This window comes from Chrysoperla carnea, chromosome 5 (genome assembly GCF_905475395.1).
Source record: "Chrysoperla carnea chromosome 5, inChrCarn1.1, whole genome shotgun sequence".
NCBI classification, from domain to species: Eukaryota; Metazoa; Arthropoda; class Insecta; order Neuroptera; family Chrysopidae; genus Chrysoperla; species Chrysoperla carnea.
In genome coordinates, this window is record NC_058341.1 from 42,020,375 (window position 1) to 42,041,474 (window position 21,100).

At 29.4% G+C, this 21,100-nt stretch overlaps 1 protein-coding gene across 1 annotated transcript; it reads left to right on the forward strand.

Moving 5' to 3' along the window:
* Nucleotides 1-157: 157 nt before the first annotated feature.
* LOC123301869 (serine protease Hayan-like) lies at nt 158-20,485 on the forward strand. Its single transcript, XM_044884808.1, has 7 exons — nt 158-218; nt 16,234-16,472; nt 16,915-17,474; nt 18,271-18,482; nt 18,946-19,397; nt 19,476-19,632; nt 20,229-20,485. Exons 2-7 carry the CDS (start codon nt 16,251-16,253, stop codon nt 20,429-20,431), a joined length of 1,806 nt encoding a protein of 601 aa, XP_044740743.1. The 5' UTR covers nt 158-218; nt 16,234-16,250; the 3' UTR covers nt 20,432-20,485.
* Nucleotides 20,486-21,100: the final 615 nt, after the last annotated feature.

Below are 21,100 nucleotides of genomic sequence, written 5' to 3' on the forward strand. Positions count from 1 at the left end.
CAAGTCCAAGAAGTTGTTATTAACTTTTGTATATATTGTCAGTTTTGATTTTTCAAGAAAAGGAAGACGTTCTTTTAAAATTTATTTATTTATTTTAAATTTCATGTGTCCTTTTTAAAATAAAAGTGATTGGGTTTCGTAATTAAAAAATAGTGTAATGTTATTTAATTGTTTAATTTTTTGTTCATAGTTTAAACAATATTATTAGTTATTCTTAGGTTTGTAAAATATTTTTTTTTTTTTAAATTTATTTAAATTTTATTTTTTAAACTTCTTTTTTATTTGAATATTTGACCTATTCTTTGAAATATTTTTAAAACGACGTCATTGTTTTATTTCAATATTATTAACATATTATAAACATTGGCGCTTTTTTTTTTTAAAGAAAAAAGTACATCTTTTATATCTAGAAAGAATATTTAAAAAAGTAGGTGTAATAAAAATTTAATTTATAAAATTAGCCTAACATTCGAATGTGATATTACAGAATTACATATAATGGCTTTAGTTAGCGGCCATAATATATAAAAACCACTATACCGCTTTATTAGAAAATTCAAGCTTTTCGAGTAAAAATATTTTGAAATAAAAATTCGCACTAATTTGGAAACACAGTCGCTAAAGAGACATATTATTGCACATGTAATATTGCGTATTTTATTGTTGAAATGCCTATACTTGCGTCTTGTTTTCGATTGATAAAATTGGTAAAGTATAGAACGCTTTAGGTTCTAAAAAGAATTTTTAATGTTAACAAAGTTTAACATTGAAAATTTATATATATTTTTTGTTGAGAATAATATGAACACTAATGTCAATGTTAATTTGAAATATGCGACTAGAACATGACATGTGGAAGAGAATTTTCTTAACACACAATCTACAATTCAAGGTTCAGTTTTGATGTCTATATTATTATTAAAATTTTAAAAGCAGTTTTTTAGCTTTATTTTTTCTTCTTATTAATCTTTTAATTTTACGCTACGTATGCAGGGCGAAGCAGGGACATGTGCGATTATGAAAACGCTGTAAAAAGAAATCCCATAATTTTTTTTAAATTGCTGTTTTGCATGCAAAACCTGTTGCCTACACTCAAGTTGCCAGAACTGCTTAATGCAAAAGGACGTATTTAAGCCTCATTCTCTGGGTTTTTCTAAATTGTAGTTGGAGGATTTTTGATATTCTCCACAGAACGCGAATACTCTGAAGTCAACCATTTCTTTTACTATCTTGTGCGAGTAGGTTATATCGAAAGTGAAACCTGGGAAACTTTCACATAATTCCTTATAAATGAAAATCACCGATCGATTAATTTTTTTAAAACAATGAATACAATGTGTTATTAAGTTAAATCGCGCCTGTCTTGTTTTTTTCGTCTCTCCCGACATCACTATTAAATATAAGCCATTTCTCATAAGATGGTTGACTTTATAAATCATCTAGAGCTTAGAATAACAAAACTTGTACATCTAGCGAATAGCCAGTTTAATTGTTTTTCCGTTCAAAAACTATTTCATTAAAAAGAATTATTTTTGCAATTTGTCCAGACAATCACAACTTGTTTTTTGTTTTTTTCAAATAATTTAAAGCGGATGCATTTCGAATATTTATCTTGATTCTTTAGTTATTTTCTTAGCCGAAGGATATGAATTTATTATATTGTAGTAGATATACGCACACCGTGGTAGTAACAAAATACTTGTCAGACAAAAATGTCCTTGGGTTAAGACGACAGTTACATATTATCTTGTCTGTTGACTATGAATTACAAATTATTTATAAAAGTTTAAAATTTAACAATGCATTCTTGTTAACAACGTCATAATTAATTTTAATTCTTCGTCTATAAGTCTACTACAATAAGTAATGATAATCTTGGGTTAGTAATCTATATAGTAATTGAGCCGGATTTATTTGTCATACCGCCCCTGGAGCTCACAAATCCGACCATTCTCTATCATTCATTGTTAACTCCATTCCAAGGGTGTTGTTGTAAAAATTGTCTTTTTTTGCAATTTTTCCTGAATAAAATGTAAAGTTAAAACCGCATTTAGAATAATGAAGGAAAATTATGTACAAAAAAAAAAATTAAAATTAAAAATTTTTTTTTGGATTTTCCCGTTTTTAAAAGTTAAAAATTTTCTATCGTAATTTTTCTATTCCTTTTTCTTGACATTATTTAATATTAACAGGTGCATTTCAATTTTCTGGTTTTGAGATTTTTTTCATAAATTTTCTTTCAAATTGAGGTAATCTATTTTTGTTTTTACGTTAGAAATTGACACCATTGTTTATAACCTTTCTAATTTTAAAATTTATAAAAAATCATCGAACAGCACATTTTTCTTATCCTTTACCGAAACTTCATCCGAAGACACAGAATATATCTTAATTGGGGCGTTAATGTCGCCAGGCTTGTGGGCGAACTAGGTCCCAGAATTTTCTAACGTATTACTAGAAAAGAAATGCAGCAATGTATAACAATTTAAAAATTTCAAGTACAAAATACGAGATTTTGATAGTGCGTGTAAAAAGGGCCCAATTTACCTTAAAAGCCGTCCTGGGGCACTTATCTCCTACATAAATTGAGTTGGGACTGAAGCATAATTTCTGAATAAAATTTTATCATTAAAACAATATGGTGAAAAAACGAATTTTTTACTTTAACTTACTTATTTTGAAAAGTAAATGAGATTTTTAGGTTTTCTTTAAAGTAGGAATAGGAAATACCATCAGTTCGAAAATTTTTAGTCTTAATAGCATTTTCGAGACAAGCTAATATAGTTTCTTGAACCAAAAGATATTCTTGGGCATGTGGTGTCTTGTTTGAAAACAGTAAACCGCTTCGTTTATCGTTTATAAAAGAGGAATTTGCTTTACATATAAATATAAAGCAATCTTTTTCATTCCGTGTAGATAAATAATATTATCTTAAAAATGTCTATATATATATATATATATATATATATATATATATATATATATATATATATATATATATATATATATATAAAATATATACCTTTTATATATACCTATATAAAAGTTTGGAAAATCCAAAATTGTCTTGCTTACGCTACTATTCACAGAAAGAATATCATTTTCAATTTTTGAATAATTACATCAAATATCAATTGAAACAAGTGAAAAAAAAACAGTTGACTGAGTTTATTGTTGAAATACCATGTATAGTCAGTGTTGATTACTCTCTGTCACATTAGACTTACATACATGTCACACATATATAACTGATATTCCCATATAATAACTCAATTGACTAATGTTTCATTTACGAACTCGACCTCACTTTTTACGTCCTAAGCACGCTATAAAAATTGCAGTTTGATATCTCTTTTCGTTTTTGAGTTGGACTATTAAGGTGATTTTATGAACATACCTATACCAAAATTTTGTTCATAGCATCAATATTTTTAAGCTTTACAAACTTGGGACTAGACTTAGTATACCTTGGTATATTTCATATATATGGTATAAAAATTTATGTACTGTATACTGTAAAAACTAAAACTTTTAATGCGGGAGTAATGCACATATTTCAGTGCTTTGCGCTTAAGATATCCAAATGTATTGTATACTTATTCTTATTTATTAATATTTTAAATGCGATCCCGCACTTAAAGCTTTTCCGATAACGCAGAAAAAAAATGACTTCTTTCAATCCCAAATATTACCGCCCTTGGAAATTTCTCCACCCTGGGTATTAGCTGTTAGTGTCCTTAGTGTAAATCCAACACTGTGTGTAATGAACACTCGAGTGTTTAATTACTTTCTCGGTTTGAGCCACTATTAAATAGCTATTTTATTTATAAAATGTAAGTTTCCTAATTATCAATGCGTAGGTAACTACTGTCATATGCTTTTTAGGGAAATAGGAACGTTTTATTTCAAAAATGATACATTCTAAAATAGTTTCGCCATATTCATAATTTATCCTTGTCATCAATTTATCCTTTCTGCGTAACTGACTTCGAACGGCCGTGTTGCATAATATGATTTGTAGTTGTTTTTTATTTTTTAATATAATCAACCGCAATAAATAAGGAAAATAAAAATTAAGAATAGCCAGCTGATGATTGATTAATGATGTAAAAAAAAAAATAATAAAGTGAATTTGTTAATTGTTGAGGTGGTATAATGCTAATGTTTATAGTATTATTTTTAAGCTCTTCATATATAATTTAAAAACAAGTGAAAACAAACAATTGACTGAGTTAATCGTTGAAATACCATGTACAGAAAGTGTTGAACATCAGTGCTTGCATTACTTTTTTTATAATTTAGAAGAGTTTCAAAAACCAACACAATCATGGCGGCCTTTCGGCCGCAATTTATTTGGTTTTCGAAAACTTTCGAAAGTATTTTCTATAATTTTTTTTCGTTTTTCGTGAATATTTTACAAAATTACTAGTTGAAGCTACCTACAAATTTTCCTCTTTCTATCTTTTATAGTTTTGGAGAAAATTAACATCATTATAGTTTTGTTCAAATTTGCACCCTCACGAATAAACAGTGACGTATACGAAAAAATGTTTCTAACAAAAGTTGTTTATTTTTTTATAAGGAACATTTTTTACATTAAATTTTTGTTCTATTTTTAACGGTTTAGAAAACCCAATTGACCTATGTTGCTCATTTACGAACTTAGCCTGACTTTTTCTGAGCACACTATAAAAATGCTTGACATTTCTTTTTGTTTTTGAGTTATCGTGACTGCAAACGAACAGGCGGACAGACGGACTACTGGAGATGGATTAATTAGGTGATTTTATGAATACCTATACCAAAATTTTGTTCGTAGCATCAATATTTTTAGGCGTTACAAACTTGGGAGTAAATTTAGTATACCTTGATATATATTACATGTATGCAAGGTATAATAAGAAAATTTTTTCTAAAATAAAATGGCACAAACATAGTCGACATATTTCGAAATCACTGCATTTATGTCGAAATAATCAAGATAGCTGTGAGACAATGTAGAAAACTTTCATGGTTTTCTGCTGGTTTGCTTATGATCAGCTGCAAAGATCAAATTATAACGCCCAATTAAGCAGGTCTATGCCTGGTTGATGCCTGACAGTTTTATATGCAAGAAAAATATAGATATTTATAGCCCGAAAACCTTGCGATTGTCCTATGTTTCTACAATTTTTACGAGCCAAGTACTTAAACGCCGCGGCCGTAATAAGGCTAGTAGATGTCAATGGACTTTTGACAAGAGTATTCTGTGTTCCATAGAACCTAGCAACTCTTGTTTTAGCTCCATGTATTCTATAAAGGCATATTTTTACCGATATATTCTCTGGGCATATGTACACACCATTGGACTGTAGTTTCAGCTAGAGTCAATGGTAATGAGTAATTATAATATTTAGCGTAAAAATTGCATTCAATTCAAGCTGGAATGTCTGAATGATACATAAATCATTCCAATTAAAAATAGCTAATTTTAATAGATGTAAAAATTTTAAAGAAAATTGACTTTTTAAAGTTAAATAATATATTTATAGATTTAAGAAGAGAATTTCATAGAATGCATGGTCTTATGTGTGAAATTACAATATTAAACCATAGTTAATTAACATTGAAATTTTAATAGTCAAAAAAACAAGTTTTTATATACAAATAATTATTGTAATTTATTAATAACTATACACATAGGTAAGTTTTGATATATACACATAGGTAAGTTTTAAGTTTCAGATCCGTAGGGTTTTACAAGAAACTTTAATTCAATCATTATCCTTAATGTTATGTTACTGTCTAGATATAAAAATATTATTTCTTTAATCCTGAGGAGAAACTGTGTTTTTGTGTTTTTCTTGGGTTTTCCACGCGGTCCAAACCATTAATATTATATTTATGTTGTAACACCAGTTGAGCATATGTTAGGCCAAGGAGTCCATTGTGATACCATTTGTGTTTTATCAGCTCCAATAATTTCATTTATCAGCTCCTCAATTATTTTCAGAGGCTGAGTGCACCTCCTTCATGTATATACCATGCACTACACCAGCCCATTACAGCTACTAAATAAATTAATTTTTGTTGTGACGAAAGAAATCGAACCCCCTACCCTTGGCATACCGCGAACGGAATTGGTTACGCCTTAACCAACTGAGCTACTAGGATGGCTTGTTATTACTTCGGATTTTTGCCAAGTTATTAAACATCCATACAGAATCACAAAAAGTAGATCCTTATCAGGCAAGGCGTAAATTTTGAAAATTTATTTTAACTTTGAATTATTTTCTTGATGTTTTGACATGATCAATTGTTCTTCAACAAAATGTGAAACAAAATTTCAATGAAAATTTTTTATAGAAGCAAAACAATGGTAAAAGAAAATTTCAAAAAGATTTTGGAACGGCTTATATTTATTTATCTGTTGTTCTTTTTTCTGAAGGAAATTTAGACAATTTGACAAAAATCATTTTTTTAGCTTAATTCAAAAATTTATAATAATAAAAAAACAATTATATAATGTTTACTAGTTTGGCTGATAATAGTTAAAATTAGGACGCTAAAAAAAATAGTTTGGTGCGCCTAACATGGTTTTCAACCATTAATTGGACTTGGTATAGGTTTTTAGAATTATTTAGGTTTGATATGAATAGAAATTTGAAAGATGGCAGATATCATACTTTTGGATAACTTGCAATATCTTTTGATAATAAAATAAGGCTTCGCATTACACGCTTGACGGATTTTTTATATTGAAATAATATGGAATTTTTTTTTTCTATTTTATACAATCAAAAGTTGTTATTTTGCTTACGTATGAAGGGTATTGTAAAATCCCAAGAATTTGTTTAGTCTATTGTTTATTTCTTATAGCTGGGTAGGTGCCTTAATAACAATGATAATAACAATAAAAAAATTACTTTGTTACATATTTTTAAGTATTCATTATCTATTTATGGATTGTTATTATAAATTTTTTTTTTCTACTCTTAATCGAAATGGATAATTAATGATGAAATTAATTGCTTATATTGAATAGAATTGCAAAATATTAGATTTATACGATAAAATTCTAAGTAGAAATGTTAATGAGTCATCGTCATTGATTTAACAAAAAAATTTAGTGCCCATCTGTGAAACATAAAAAAGCCCTATTGGTTTTTGGATACAATGATAAAAAAATCAATAACTCGAAAAATAAGTATCCAAATTTATCAATTTTAGCGCATAATAACTTGACATTCGAATATTTTCCAAATGTAATGAAATTTGGCACGCTCTCTCGAAATATTCAACAGTTTTCCCTCCATTGTAAATTTAGCCCTTCCTGATTTGTACAGTTATACATCGTATAAGTCTTAGGCAAGAATAATTTTTTTTGAATCCTTGGCTTGGTTAAACCCTTTTCATATCTTCTTAAAAAGAAATAATAGAATTGTATATATTGAGAAGATTACATTCTTTTATTTATATTATAAGATTTCTCAGGTTTCTGTTCTGTCTGACATTTCATTCGGGTAAAAAAAAAACTATCTGTAATAAATAAAATGTTAATATTTATTTGTATTTTTAATTAATTTAAAATTATAAATAATTTACCCTTGAACTTTTTATAACTTTTAGGTAATGTGAAATAAATTTGTTAATATTATTATAATTTTTATTTCAAGAACTCAAAGTGAAATAATATCACTTCAATAATTTAGTAGTATAGGAAAACTTAAAACTTTCAAACCTTATTCAAATAACTGTTCGTAATTTTAGATAAATATATGGTGGGAGCGCAAATAAATACATTTTATATAGTAAGTGTAATATAAAGTTTTCATTTATATGCGTTTCCACCATTTATTGCATGGGTTTTGATTTTTTGGTGTGGAACCTTAAAAACCATTTTGTAGTGGACTGCATTGGAAATCTAGACCAACCTCACATCCACTTGTTTAGGGGAAGTTCAATTGCGATGACGCCAGTTCCACGGACCAGTATATTTGTCTGGAAAGAACCTTTTGAGACGTTCAACCAGACGTAGTTACTAAACCATAAATTAAAAATTTCTTTCAAGAATATGTTTGGGGAGCGGAACCTTTTTCTTGAGTTTAAATTCGTTTCAGTTTTATCATTCGGAATCAATATTTACTTACATCTGATAATGAGCAATATACCTTCAAATTCTTTTTAAAATTTCGCTAAACGGCATATCGACAAGAATACATACGGAGCTTTGAATTTTAGAAAGATAAGAAGCACATCATCTTCAAAAATTAGCTTAATTATCTACTGAAATTCATTTTCTATTTGATCTATGTGTTTTCTTTTAGTTATTTACAAAAAAAATTCCAAATTTTTCAAAACATTGTTTCCTGTTATTAAAAATATGAAATTGAATTCATTAGTATAAATTATATCATATATAAATTAATGTGCATTTATTGTACATTAAATTTTGTTCTTGTTTTGTACAAGTTGCACATACAATATATTTTAAATCAAAGAAAACCTAAAAAAAATGCAATGAAAAGATTCACCCACAACATTCTTACACGCATTTATTAGTATCATCTAGCGCGGATAGGTACGCACGTCTAGCTCTTAGACATCCTAGCCAGCCAGTCGAGCAGTAGCCACAGATTATAATTTATTACATAAATAAAAATTGCTTATAAACTGTGGCAGTAGCCAGCCGTTATTGCAATAATAGATAATTGATACTGATACTAAAATTTTGTATACAGTGAAACTTGGGTGAATGATACCTGGATAAACAAGGAAACTCTACAAGTGAGAGTAATTTCAAGATCCCGTCAATCTAACCCTTTAAAATATCTATAGGTGAGAAACAGAAACTCTTATAAGAGAAAATCGTTTTCCCTCGTGGACCTCTATAACTGAGTCTGATTTAACATGTGCTATTTATGATCCATTTTAATCTATTGAGCTATTGAGATCTATTTTGAAAAATTTATGAGATAAACTTCTATAAGTGAAAAAAACCACTCCTGCACCTGTATTAGCGATAATCTGGTCTAGTGAAAAAACTCCATAAGCAAAAAAGAGAGTGAATTTTTGCATATCCATTTACTTTGCAGTTTGGCTGTATTTATATTTTTTTTAACAAATCTTAAAATTTTAAATAACTTTCCGAATACGATGATAGCTATAAGATACTCTGTATTTCCGTCAAATCATGAATTATTCTGAAAATTTTTATACGAATTTAATTTCCATTTAAAAATAATATTACGAATCGATTTGTCTAATCTCATTATAAAATACGGAAAATCCACTATGTCAAGATATAAATAAAATTAGTGGAGGTGTCGGGAAGAAAGGTTATTTATGTATTATTTCATATACCGAATAATTTTTTTTAACTAATCATTTTCGAACTTTAATTTTGAACCGCGAAAGAAACAAATAGTCGTGAAATAAAATGAAGCCTACAAAAAGTTTGATTAATCGTTCTACGATTACGCTCCGACAACCAGCGTTGTGGCCATGGATTCTTTTATAATGACATAATTCCACCTATTTAGGCTCACCATACTTGCATAAAATGATTTGAAAATTTATGTAAGTGTCTCCTAGTCTACTTGAAGTGTGAATAAAATAAATTCAATACTGCTGCAATGTTTTAATTATAAGACCAATTTTATTGAAAAAAATCATAATCATAATAATTATATGAACAATTCTGAAATCAATTATGAAATAATTAAAAATTATGGAATAAAACACCAATAAAATTAGCTATGAAACTATGATAAATATAATGTTCGTCATTTTGCAGCTTTATAATTATAAACGATTGTTCTATATGCCAGTAGTTCGAATGTTGACTCATCTTTGAGAAAATGTTCCAACAAAAAATTTTGAACACCCTACGTGTACGTACTTGGAGCTAGACGTATCACTATAGGAATCAATTACGTCTAGGATAAATTAGAAAAACTTCAAGTTGGCGTTCCATTCAAACCTTTGCGATTAAGGATGACCGCATATTATCAGGCATTCGTACCAGTAAAACCGATCTGTGATAAGTGTATGTAAAACATCAATTCATAGTATAAAACAAAGTCGCCTTCCGCTGCCTGTCCCTATGTATGCTTAGATCTTTAATACTACGCAACGGATTTTGATGCGTTTTTTTCTAATAGATAGAGTGATGCAAGAGGAAGGTTTTTATGTATAATACTTGTATAATATAGTAGAGAAACACTGATAATTTTAGAAATATTAATGTAATGTCTACGATATCGTGAAGAAAAGGAGGGTAAGTGACAGTATACGAAATGAAGGTTATCTTTGTATTCCAGCGAAGTGGATAGTTCACAGCTAGTATTGTATATTTCTTATAATAACTTTTTCTAAGATACGAATATTATACGAAAGTTTGTTAATGTGCAGTTAGCTTTATATACAAAGATTATTGGTCACATTTGGACAACTTATATATTAATCTATTTCGTCCCGGCGACATACCGCCCTGAGATTCAGGCGCTCCAGTTGGTCGCCCCTGTGTACAATAATCGGAAATAGGAATGAATAATGGCAAGGAGACAGTAGGGATTAAAATCCTCCAAATAGTAGACAAAACGATTGATCGAAATTTTGCTTTATTATAGACTTACGGTCTAAAAAAAGCTGATAATAAGTTTATACCAGGACTTTTATTAGATTGATTTTAGAGGTATCAACACTCAATGAAATTATTATAAATTTCCTTATTTCTAACTAATAATAAACCTTCATGGTTCAGTCACTTTCAAGATATTATGAAGATGTTTTCATAATAAAATTTACAGACATTTTATTGTCGTCATTATTTCATTAATATATAAAAATAGCAGCGTCAATTGGTCAAGGGCCGTTATGTAAACAAAACAATCCCTATCAAATAACCGGCAGGGGTATCTATTCTACCAAAGTATATGATTTCCTAACGGGAAAAATTTTAAGGATTTCATATCAAGAATTATATTATTACTTTTTGTTTTTGTTTACTTTTAATCATGTATACGATATTTATTTACATCATAGGCATAGTCTCTCGCTTATAATTGATGTTTTTAATATGATACATACAGCGTTAAAAAATTTAAAGAACGTACGATATCACCATCCTGGTTTGCTATGTGCGTTCATAGGAAAATTTAAATAATTTTAAATAAATATAAAATTGAAAAATTTTGTGAAATTCTGAAATAATTTAGATAATAATCATTAACTGGTAAAAGTTTCAAGTATAGTTATCGATATTATTTTTGAAAAATATCGATTAATATAATCCGATTAGGCCCATCTATAATCTTGCTTTTCGTAACTTTTTAAACTTAAAATTCAACGAAATAATTCGATAACAGTATATTTTTTTCTTTCTTAAATCATTCAAATTCATTTAAACTTTTATAATATCATAATTTTTTTAATTTTTCAATTAATATCGTTGCCATTCATTGTACGTCCTTAAATTGTTTAATTTTTGAAAATTCTTTAATATTTCGCACAATACTTACCATTATAAAAACAATAATCGATGGAATAGTTTTAAAATACACTTCTATTTTTTGTCTTTGCTCTAGGTCATTTTGCATTCAGAATAAAAGTGATATGTTATTTTCTCAGAATATATTTGTTATTGATATAATTTGCGGTTATAATAATTTAATTGCAGTACCTAACTAGCTACAAGTACTGTACTTATTGAGATTTTAAAGCATATTCTACAAACTGGGTTAATCTAATCTAGTGACAGACCCATTATAGACCACAAGCACATGCGGAAATTTTTCGGATGAATAGACCCATTAGGCAACATGTTGAAAAAGATGCTCCAATATGTAAAAGTAAGTGTAAGCACCATGGCGTCAGTTTTGCGCAATACTGGTGAAAATATGAATGTAACACTCCATGGTGTCTCACTCCTGCACCAGCAAATATGTAGGTACGGCGTTGATGGATACTATAACTTTACATAAGTATTCGAAGCAAATTACATAAATGCCGTACAGAAATAAATTCGTAGGGTTTAGGAAATTGCGGAAGTCAACATTTTTTTTAACTTCTGGTACCTAAGTTACCGGAATTATTACTGTGCGGCATTTATGTAATTCGCTTCGAATACCTATGCAGAGTTAGTACCCACGAACGTCGTACATATTTGCTGGTACAGGGATGATATATTAAGGGGTATGATATTCGTATTCTCCCTTGTACAGAGAAAAAACTAACCCCATAGTGCTTAGACTTACTTTTACATATAGAAGCATCTTTTTCAACATGATTCCTGGTGGGTCATTGAAGGATCTAATGAAGAATCTGGTGGAAACGCAGGGAATTGTATAAGATATACGTTTATACATTGATAATATATTACTTTCTTGCGCCCCAAAAAATTATTACGTATATGTTAACAAATTATAGATATTGTTAAAGATTTTGCTCTTTTACGTTTGTAGTTTTTTAAATGTTATAAATTTAACTTGTTTGACGTGATTGAAATTTGATATTAAAAAATGTGGTTTTATTTAGTTTGTAAAAAATTTTTTGGCCACTCGATGAAACAAGATTTTTCATACTTCATAATATACACAAATACATAGGATTCAATAAAACGTTTAAACAGAACCTTCGTTTTTTAAGGCCGGTTATAAAAGGGCGTAGTATCGCATGTATCTAAAATCTAAATAAAGGTTTCCCGCTTATTTCTGGAAATTGTAAAATAAAAAACTGATGATGGATATTTTAATCAATTTTTTAAATTTGTTAATAATTTCCAATTTTTATGGTACTTGCGAAATTATATAAAATGTATTTAACAATAAGCAACAACAAAAATTTTAACACATAGGTAAATAAATTAACAATAAGAAAGAAGTAAAATGTATAAACTTTAAAAATTTAACATAACCAGTAGCTATTAATCAAGGTCAATTAATTAATTAGGTGTATTTATTTAGTTACTTCTTTGAATATTCAAGTTTATTATTTTAAAAAAATCAACATTTTTGTGTTTCATTCAAGTTTTGAAAATAATAATTAGAATTCTATATCCTATTTCTCATGATATCCCTTTATATTATAAATGTGAAAGTAATAATTTTTGTTTGTTTGTTTGTTACGCTTTTACGCAAAAATTACCGAATGGATTTGCATGAAACTGTACAACCATATAGCTCATACATCAGAATAACATATGAATTCTGCAAAAATTTAGAACAGTAAATTTAAAACAATTCATGGCCATATTTTCTGATATACTCAATGAATTATGATTTTTTACACTTAAAAAATTGAAAACTGTACATAAATTTTAGCTGTGTAAAACAATCTCTTCGAGTGTTATGGAAGGAGGATAAGTGATGCCAAGAGAGTGAGGTGTTGGCTATAAAGCGTTGGTTTTTACTTTTAAGCCCGATGAAGCGGGCGGGTATCCAGTGAATTATAAATGAAAGATCTTGCTGAGAAGAATATTAATAACATACGTAAATCAGATGACAATGAATTTTTAAGATACGCATGACCTAATTTGGCCATCGCGTCGCATATAAGCTTTTATCGCACTCATACATCATTAATTCGTAAAAGCTTGAGGGACTCATCTTTGATACTTTGATACTTTAAATAGACCGCTTTCTCCTTTTACAAATAGTCATGCATGAGCGACTCGAAATAATTATTTTCTACCTTTTACTACAATAAAAGCTTGCCATTTAGAAAATATTTTGATTTTTTTTATTCACCTGTGTAAATACTTTTTTAAATACGATTTTTTCAAATTGGGTATAGCCATATTATTTATACCTACTTATAAAAAGTGATACTTGTAAAAAGGGGAAAACCCTCTTAATAAATTTAAACAAACACTTTAACATTTTAATATCGAGAACAAAATAGAAAAATACCTGATATTTTAGTCACGTAACAATAATTAATAAAAATTTTGAAAAAAAAGTTTTAAGTTTTTGGTTTAATTTCATCGATACCGGAATGAGTATGATATCGTACCTGAGGGATCGAAATTCCTTAAAAAATCTGGACAAGTCTATCTGTCCAGGACGCAATAATATAGATGCCCTTTGGCACCAATACTATTTCTTTAACTAAGAGTTTTATCCAAATATTTATGGAAATATGTAAATTATTAAGGTAGTAGGTACGAGCACCAAGGCAATTTAAGATTTTGGGTTAAAATTATTTGTACCTTATTTTTAACTTTAAAGATGAATTTTGTTATAACTTCATGAATGGAGTGAAATTTTTCGATAAGTATCTGCCTTAGTTTACGTTGAAATATCGAAACCTAAATAATTGAATGAAATTTTCGATATTTTGAAAATTACTCCAGATAGCGAAAAATTTAATTCTTACTTTTCGTCTTATATTGTCAAGTTATAACATAATTCACTATCAAAATTTAAAAAAAATATTTTTTTAAATTTGTGTCCCCACTACCATGCTCATACATCCTTAATTAATCGAACACAACCGATTTTATTTTCAATAATTTATTAAAGCTTTAACTTTAATTAAACAATTTTTTTTTTAATTTCCACCGACTAGTTTTGGAGAAATCTATGAAAACATATCATTTATCTACTGTTTTACCATAAAACCAATGTTATAGGTACATGCTTGCTTTTGAAGTAATTTATTTATTTAAACAATCGGGAAACCCCTCTCCCCTAAAATTTCCTTGGCGCTCGTACATCCTTAATAAGTCTTCGCGGATAATTGAAATTCTATTTGCTTCTATAAAGAATATTAATGAAATTGTGTGTACTTCATGCTTGAGTGATACCATATTTAAAATATTATGCGTAATTACAATTAATTATACCAAATATAAAATTGATAATAGCGTTTCTCGCGTTATATCGCATAGAAATCTTACCAGAGACAATTTTTTAGAAATGCCAATCATTCGGAAAGAATCACAATTTATTTTAGTTTATTATATCAAATCTTGAGGTCATTTACATTTACCTAGACGTCATTAACAATAATAAAACCAAAGCCGATTATGACAAAATTAATATTAAGTAAAAGATTCGGATAAGCAAAAATCGATTCAGGCAGAGAAGGGCTAGGTACCACAATTTATCCGACATCTTAATTAAGTTTTGAGTAATTTGTGAATAATTACATTTGATCGTTAATTTTTTAAGTAATAATTTTGGGTCAAATATTACCTAAGTAATTATTTGTGAACAACGAGGTTCCCTTTGTAAAAATGGAAGTAAATAAAACAGGATAATCAAAAAAATTATTTTTTCTTTAGGTACAAGTTTGTGAATTTATTGTTCAAGATATTTTAACTATAGATATTATCCAATTTAGATACCTATATCCCAATTCAATATTGAGTTTAAATGCCGTGAAAAAGGAATGTGTGAAAAAATGATTAATCTTTTAATTGTTCATTACAGTTTTTTCGATGTAACGGAACCCTAAAAATATATCTTTTGAATTGAACGAACTGACCGTATAAAATGTGAATATTAATGCCTACAAATTGAATATAATTTGGAGTATATTAACCTGTTAAAAGATTTATCTGCTAGTTATTTTATTTTGAATAAATGTAAGGGCAGTGTATTTAGAGGAAGTTTGAGTATTTTGAGTAATAACCCAGAAAATGAAATAAATCTTCGATAAACAAAATTATAAGGTGTTTTTAATAAAACTGTAGATGAGGATGGACTTTGGTGCATCCATATATATACAGGGTTGTTCACGCTATACGACACGGAAGATTATGCCTAAACGGCTTGTTGTCGTAGAGCGTTAACAATCCTGTATATAAAAGAAGAAACTGACTGGCTGACTGACTGATCGATCAACGCACAATTGAAACCGCTGGGTCTAGAAGCATGAAATTTAGAACAAACATTTCTTAAATGATGTAAGGGTGTGCAAAGAAAGGAGACGTGGAAATTCACCCCCTAATAGGTTTTCATTTATCGATAGCATAAACGTTATCAAGATCTAATGTAAGAAAAAAAAATCGTTAAATCGATATTTTTGGATGTAAACGTAATTGAGAATTATCGGAGTAGTCAAGAAATTCTTTTGGAGGGATTTTAACAGTTCTCAAATTAAATCAAATCAAATTTCGACTCTTACATCGAGCTTGAGACCCGATTGTTTTGAATATAATGCAAAAGTAAAGCCGTATTCACAGAATGATATAGCAAACTTCTGTGCCATCTTTTATTTGGCTTTAACGTTTTTTATATTTGCTTACAGGGATCTTTTGACGAATTATGACGAATAAAAAAATTATGGTATATTTGTCATGCATAGCCACAGCATTGTTGACCGTACGAGCCCAACAATTAATATCACCATGTCCAGATGTATTTTCATACGAAGAACGTAACACAGAGAGAGATCGATGGTATGGTGTAATTTTGTTAAGTACCGACGTCGAATTACATAGTATATGGGTGGATGTAGAATTGGACCGAACAGTTACTTTACTTGGGGTAAGTTTTCACCAATCATTATCATTACATCCGCTCACGGCACACTGTTTCTAGCTCACACAGTATTTTCGAATTTGTGATAGCAGGTAAAAGGTATCTACCGGTAGAAGGTAGATTGCTGTTGTTGTAAAGCATTGTTATGAATCGGCCAAATTTCTAGCAAAATTTTAACTTAATGAAATTTTAAACAACAATAAATAGAAAATTGATTAACTTTATTCTTTAAATTTAGTAGAATATTAAGATGCCCTAAAACCCAAATCATCAGGTGAAATTTACTGAATTTTGGAGGCAACAATCATATTATGTCTCAAATTTTAGATTTTTACCTGCAGAATAAAAAATTGCATATGCGCAAGAAAAAAACGTTATTTCGGAAAAATCAACGATTTCCCAAGTTTTTCCACAATTTTTTGAAATGTATTGATTTTATATTTTACAGAATTGGTTTGGCGAAGTGTCAACAAATGATCACGTGCTGTTTACGATAACCACACGAAAAAAGACATTAGGGCCAGGACCAGCGACTCCAATACGTATATATGTCGAATATCCAGATCTGGATAGTGTACCAACTTTACGTAGCATATCATTAAATGGCCGAAAAATTTGTCCATTAACAACACCTATTAGAGATATAAGTACACAAACCGGTTCTGGAGGTTCTTTCACTAATGCTCCAGCTAATGAGTATGTTACTCAAAGGCCAGTTCAAAGACCAAATGATTATGTTACTCAAAGGCAAACACAAAGACCAAATGATTATGCTACGCAAAGGACAACAACGCGAGCAACAACACGTCGCCCAGTCATAACTGCTCAAACTACTAATAATTATAATGCAAATAACAATAATAATAATTATAATACGAATACCAACAATCGGCAAACAACTAGACGACCAGTAACAAATAATCAAGGAGGGCTAAATTCAAATGCTGGAACTAATGCAATTAGCAATGGAGGAAATCGTTTGCCTATTAATGCAAATCCAAATTCTGTGTAAGTATATTTTATAATTATAATTACTAAATAAGGTATTTTTATAGTAATTTAGGTATTTCTATCAGATTTTTAACCAGAATAGTATGATGGTGGGGTAGAGTCTAAGTAAAGTATGAGAGATCAATATCAATTAACAAAAGTTCATGCCTGAATTTGCGTCAATCATCTTTTGTTTCGAGCCCTGCTGGAGGCCAAATTTCAATATTCTACGGAAAATATCTATGACAATGTGTGTTCCGATTGCATTTGTTTTAACTTCACGTTTAAAGCAACCAATAGCCACCATATGCCAAGGATTCTTTCCAAACATGTACATATTGTACATGTGTCAATGATCGTGCCAACGACACTTTATTGGTTGATTTCCACGTTGTGCTTCCATAAAGGAAAACAATCTTGACGTTTGTTCGAAAAATTCGGAAATTCTAATCGTACTTATTTGATGAGATCTCAAAATCTCTCTTGACTAATACATCACAAAGCTGAAACGTCTATCACATTATTTCGGCACTTAATATCTTACGTCGTTCCCATAATCTTTAGTAGTTCTGAGTTGAAAAGATCAGAGTTTCTTGCCTCAACATTGATTCAATGTTCTCAAAATATTTACCCCCAAGGCGGGTAAGGTAATAGACTTAAGATTTATTGTAACTTACAGTACTTTTCATTTCGAATTGTTTCCTTTCTCATATTGAAAAGCAAAATTTATTGTTATATATTTACAGTATTTTATCCAAATTTAAAAAAAAATTAAAGACATGATTTTATAAAAAATAAAATGTATTATTTTAAGGTCAGATTCGGGTTCAATCTTCAATGGAATACAACAGCAGCAAACGACACGAAGAACAACAACTTCAACTGATCGAAATAATTATGACTGGGTAACACTTGCAAAACCAGTTGTGGATTATGATGAAGATGGATTCGAAGGTGATTTACGGCCCGGTCGTAGACCAATTAAGCCAACAATTCCACCATCCAATCAAAATCAGAATAGTCAAGGTAATTTACTATTATGCAAAAAAGTTTTTAGAATCTTAGACTGTCATTATAATTCTATTTAAGAAACCTGTAAAATGATCACATACACGAATTGAGAGGTATTACATATCCTTCCGCTAATTATACTGGTCTTTTTGGAAAAAGCAATCTAAAACCAACGAAAATGGTATAAAAATTTTACCTGAAGTCTCGTTGCCTTCTTAATAATGCCTGTATCAATGATTTCAACGTGGCAATTCGTATGGTCGCGGAGCCAAATATTAACAATGACAGTGTCTCATTCGTAATTAATATTAACTGACGTAGCATATACGAAGATGTAACCAAGCCCTAGTTCCCTATCCTCTTCTTAAGTACTAAAACATGTAATAAAAAAAAGCTAACAAAGATTGTATAACCAAAAGTGTTACTCGTTATTTAATGGGCCTGAACAAATACTAACAGAAATATTATTTTTTACTAGTTCAACAATGCGGAACAATAGCGGCAGTTCCAAAACCATTGATTACCCACGGCACCAAAACACCTGAGGGAAAATATCCATGGCATGCAGCTTTATATCGTAGTGCTGGCATTGATTTAAGCTATATTTGCGGTGGATCATTAGTTTCAATGAATTTTGTAGTAACAGCTGCACATTGCGTCACAAAGAAAGATTCAAATGTACGTGTGAATCATCAATTTTTAATGATTTATTTGGGTAAACATCAATTACGTGTATGGACGAGTGATGGAATACAAGATATACCTGTCGAAGAAATTATTGTACATCCACAATACAATCATTCCAGTTTTCATAATGATGTAGCTTTATTGAGATTAAAGAAACAAGCTAAATATACGGATTATGTTCGTCCTGTATGTTTATGGCAAGAAACGAATGATTTAAGCTCGATTATTGATCGGGAAGGCACAGTAAGTTTATTTTTTACTTTACTTGATCGGCTGCAATTGATTATAGTTAGTTATTAACCGCAATTGTGTTTGTTTTAGGTTGTAGGTTGGGGTTACGATGAAAATGGACGAATTACTGATCAACTAGTTATGGCACAAATGCCAGTTGTCTCACAACAAACATGTATTTGGTCCTATCCTGATTTCTTTGCGAAATTTACTTCAGATAACACATATTGTGCCGGATTTAGAAATGGTGAGCATTACACAAAGATTTTACAGCAAAATATTTTTTTTACATGATACCACAGCAAAAAAGCATGCGAATGCTTATTCTCCAGGCATTTTAGCATTTCCTCGACTTCATAAGGAAGTTTTAAGTTAGGCTTGGTTGTGTTAGGTTTTAGTGAATACTTGTGAGAAACACATTTACATTGTGATACCTAAAGAGGGACTGATCTTTCGCCAATTACTACTTCTTGAACCAAGAGCAGTTTAAAATTTTGATTGATGAAGTCAATAGATTTTAAATTTTAAGTAATCTGAATTGTATATTTCTTCAGTCGATTTTTCAGAAACGCAAAATTAACCAGATTTTCTTCGTGTCTATATGTTGTTTAGGTTAATTGGGACCAAAAAACATAAAATTTCAGCTCACTTAACAATTAGAAGTGTATTTTTCTAGATATCTCCAGAATCCCTTCAAAATAAAAGATATTCTTCAAAATTTTAGGGGATATCTCACAAATTATTTACCTAATCGATAAATAAATTCCATTTTCGTCTTTTTAGTGAATAAATATTAATTTTCGCAAATTCAAAAAGATCAATTTTTCAATATTTATTTTAAAGGTACATCAGTTTGTAATGGTGATTCTGGTGGTGGTATGGTGTTTGCAAGGCCGAATACAAATCCTCCGATATGGCAACTAAGAGGATTAGTGTCTCTCAGTGTTGCTTTGCAAACTGCTTTTGTCTGCGATGCACATCATTATGTGGTATTCACAGATTTAGCAAAACATCAGCAATGGCTTCAAGCGGTTATTAGTCGATAATAACATTATGTGATATAATTATATTATAGTAATAAATATTTGTAATTAAGAGAATTAAGAATTTTAATTATTACTAAGAAAATTATACCAGGTGATTCGAAATAAACCCACAGACTTTCAGATAGATTATTTAAAAATAATCACAAGAGCCCTAATCTGGGATTCAGTATTTTAAATTAGAACTCAGATCGGTTTTGGAATATTCATTTCGTGTGACTATTCTTCATTGCATCGGATTCAGTATAAATATCCGCACAATTTCGGTGTCGTGTTCGCCATCCTTGCTTTAACAGACACAATTATTCGTAGGATCATAGTGAACTTTATGAATGGTGGCGTGCCAAAAATATTGTGTTGCGTGGCATTTGTTCACCATCCTTGCTTTAACAGAATCGAATACGTATCTCCCTTTTTACATTTCGCTACATTTTAGTTCCTATAAAATCACCTGGTTAAAAACCAACTTAAATGATTCAGCTCAATTTTAATTTTGAATAGTTTTAATAAATGATAAACTAACAAAAAAGAATGTTTTTCGTGAAATTATTATTTCTAAACACTGTTTATCTTATAAAAAAAAAAAAAAAGAAATAAAAAGAAAAACACATCGGTTTGCATGAAGTCATGTTGGTTTTCGTCAACAGAAACAAATGTAAAATAGTCTTTACC

Excerpts from the sequence above, each read along its gene's own strand:
- LOC123301869 (XM_044884808.1), top strand. The coding sequence starts at position 16,251 with ATGACGAATAAAAAAATTATGGTATATTTGTCATGCATAGCCACAGCA. Across the intron at positions 16,473-16,914 it reads GAACAGTTACTTTACTTGGG|AATTGGTTTGGCGAAGTGTC; the intron begins GTAAGTTTTCAC and ends TATATTTTACAG. Across the intron at positions 18,483-18,945 it reads TCAAAATCAGAATAGTCAAG|TTCAACAATGCGGAACAATA; the intron begins GTAATTTACTAT and ends ATTTTTTACTAG.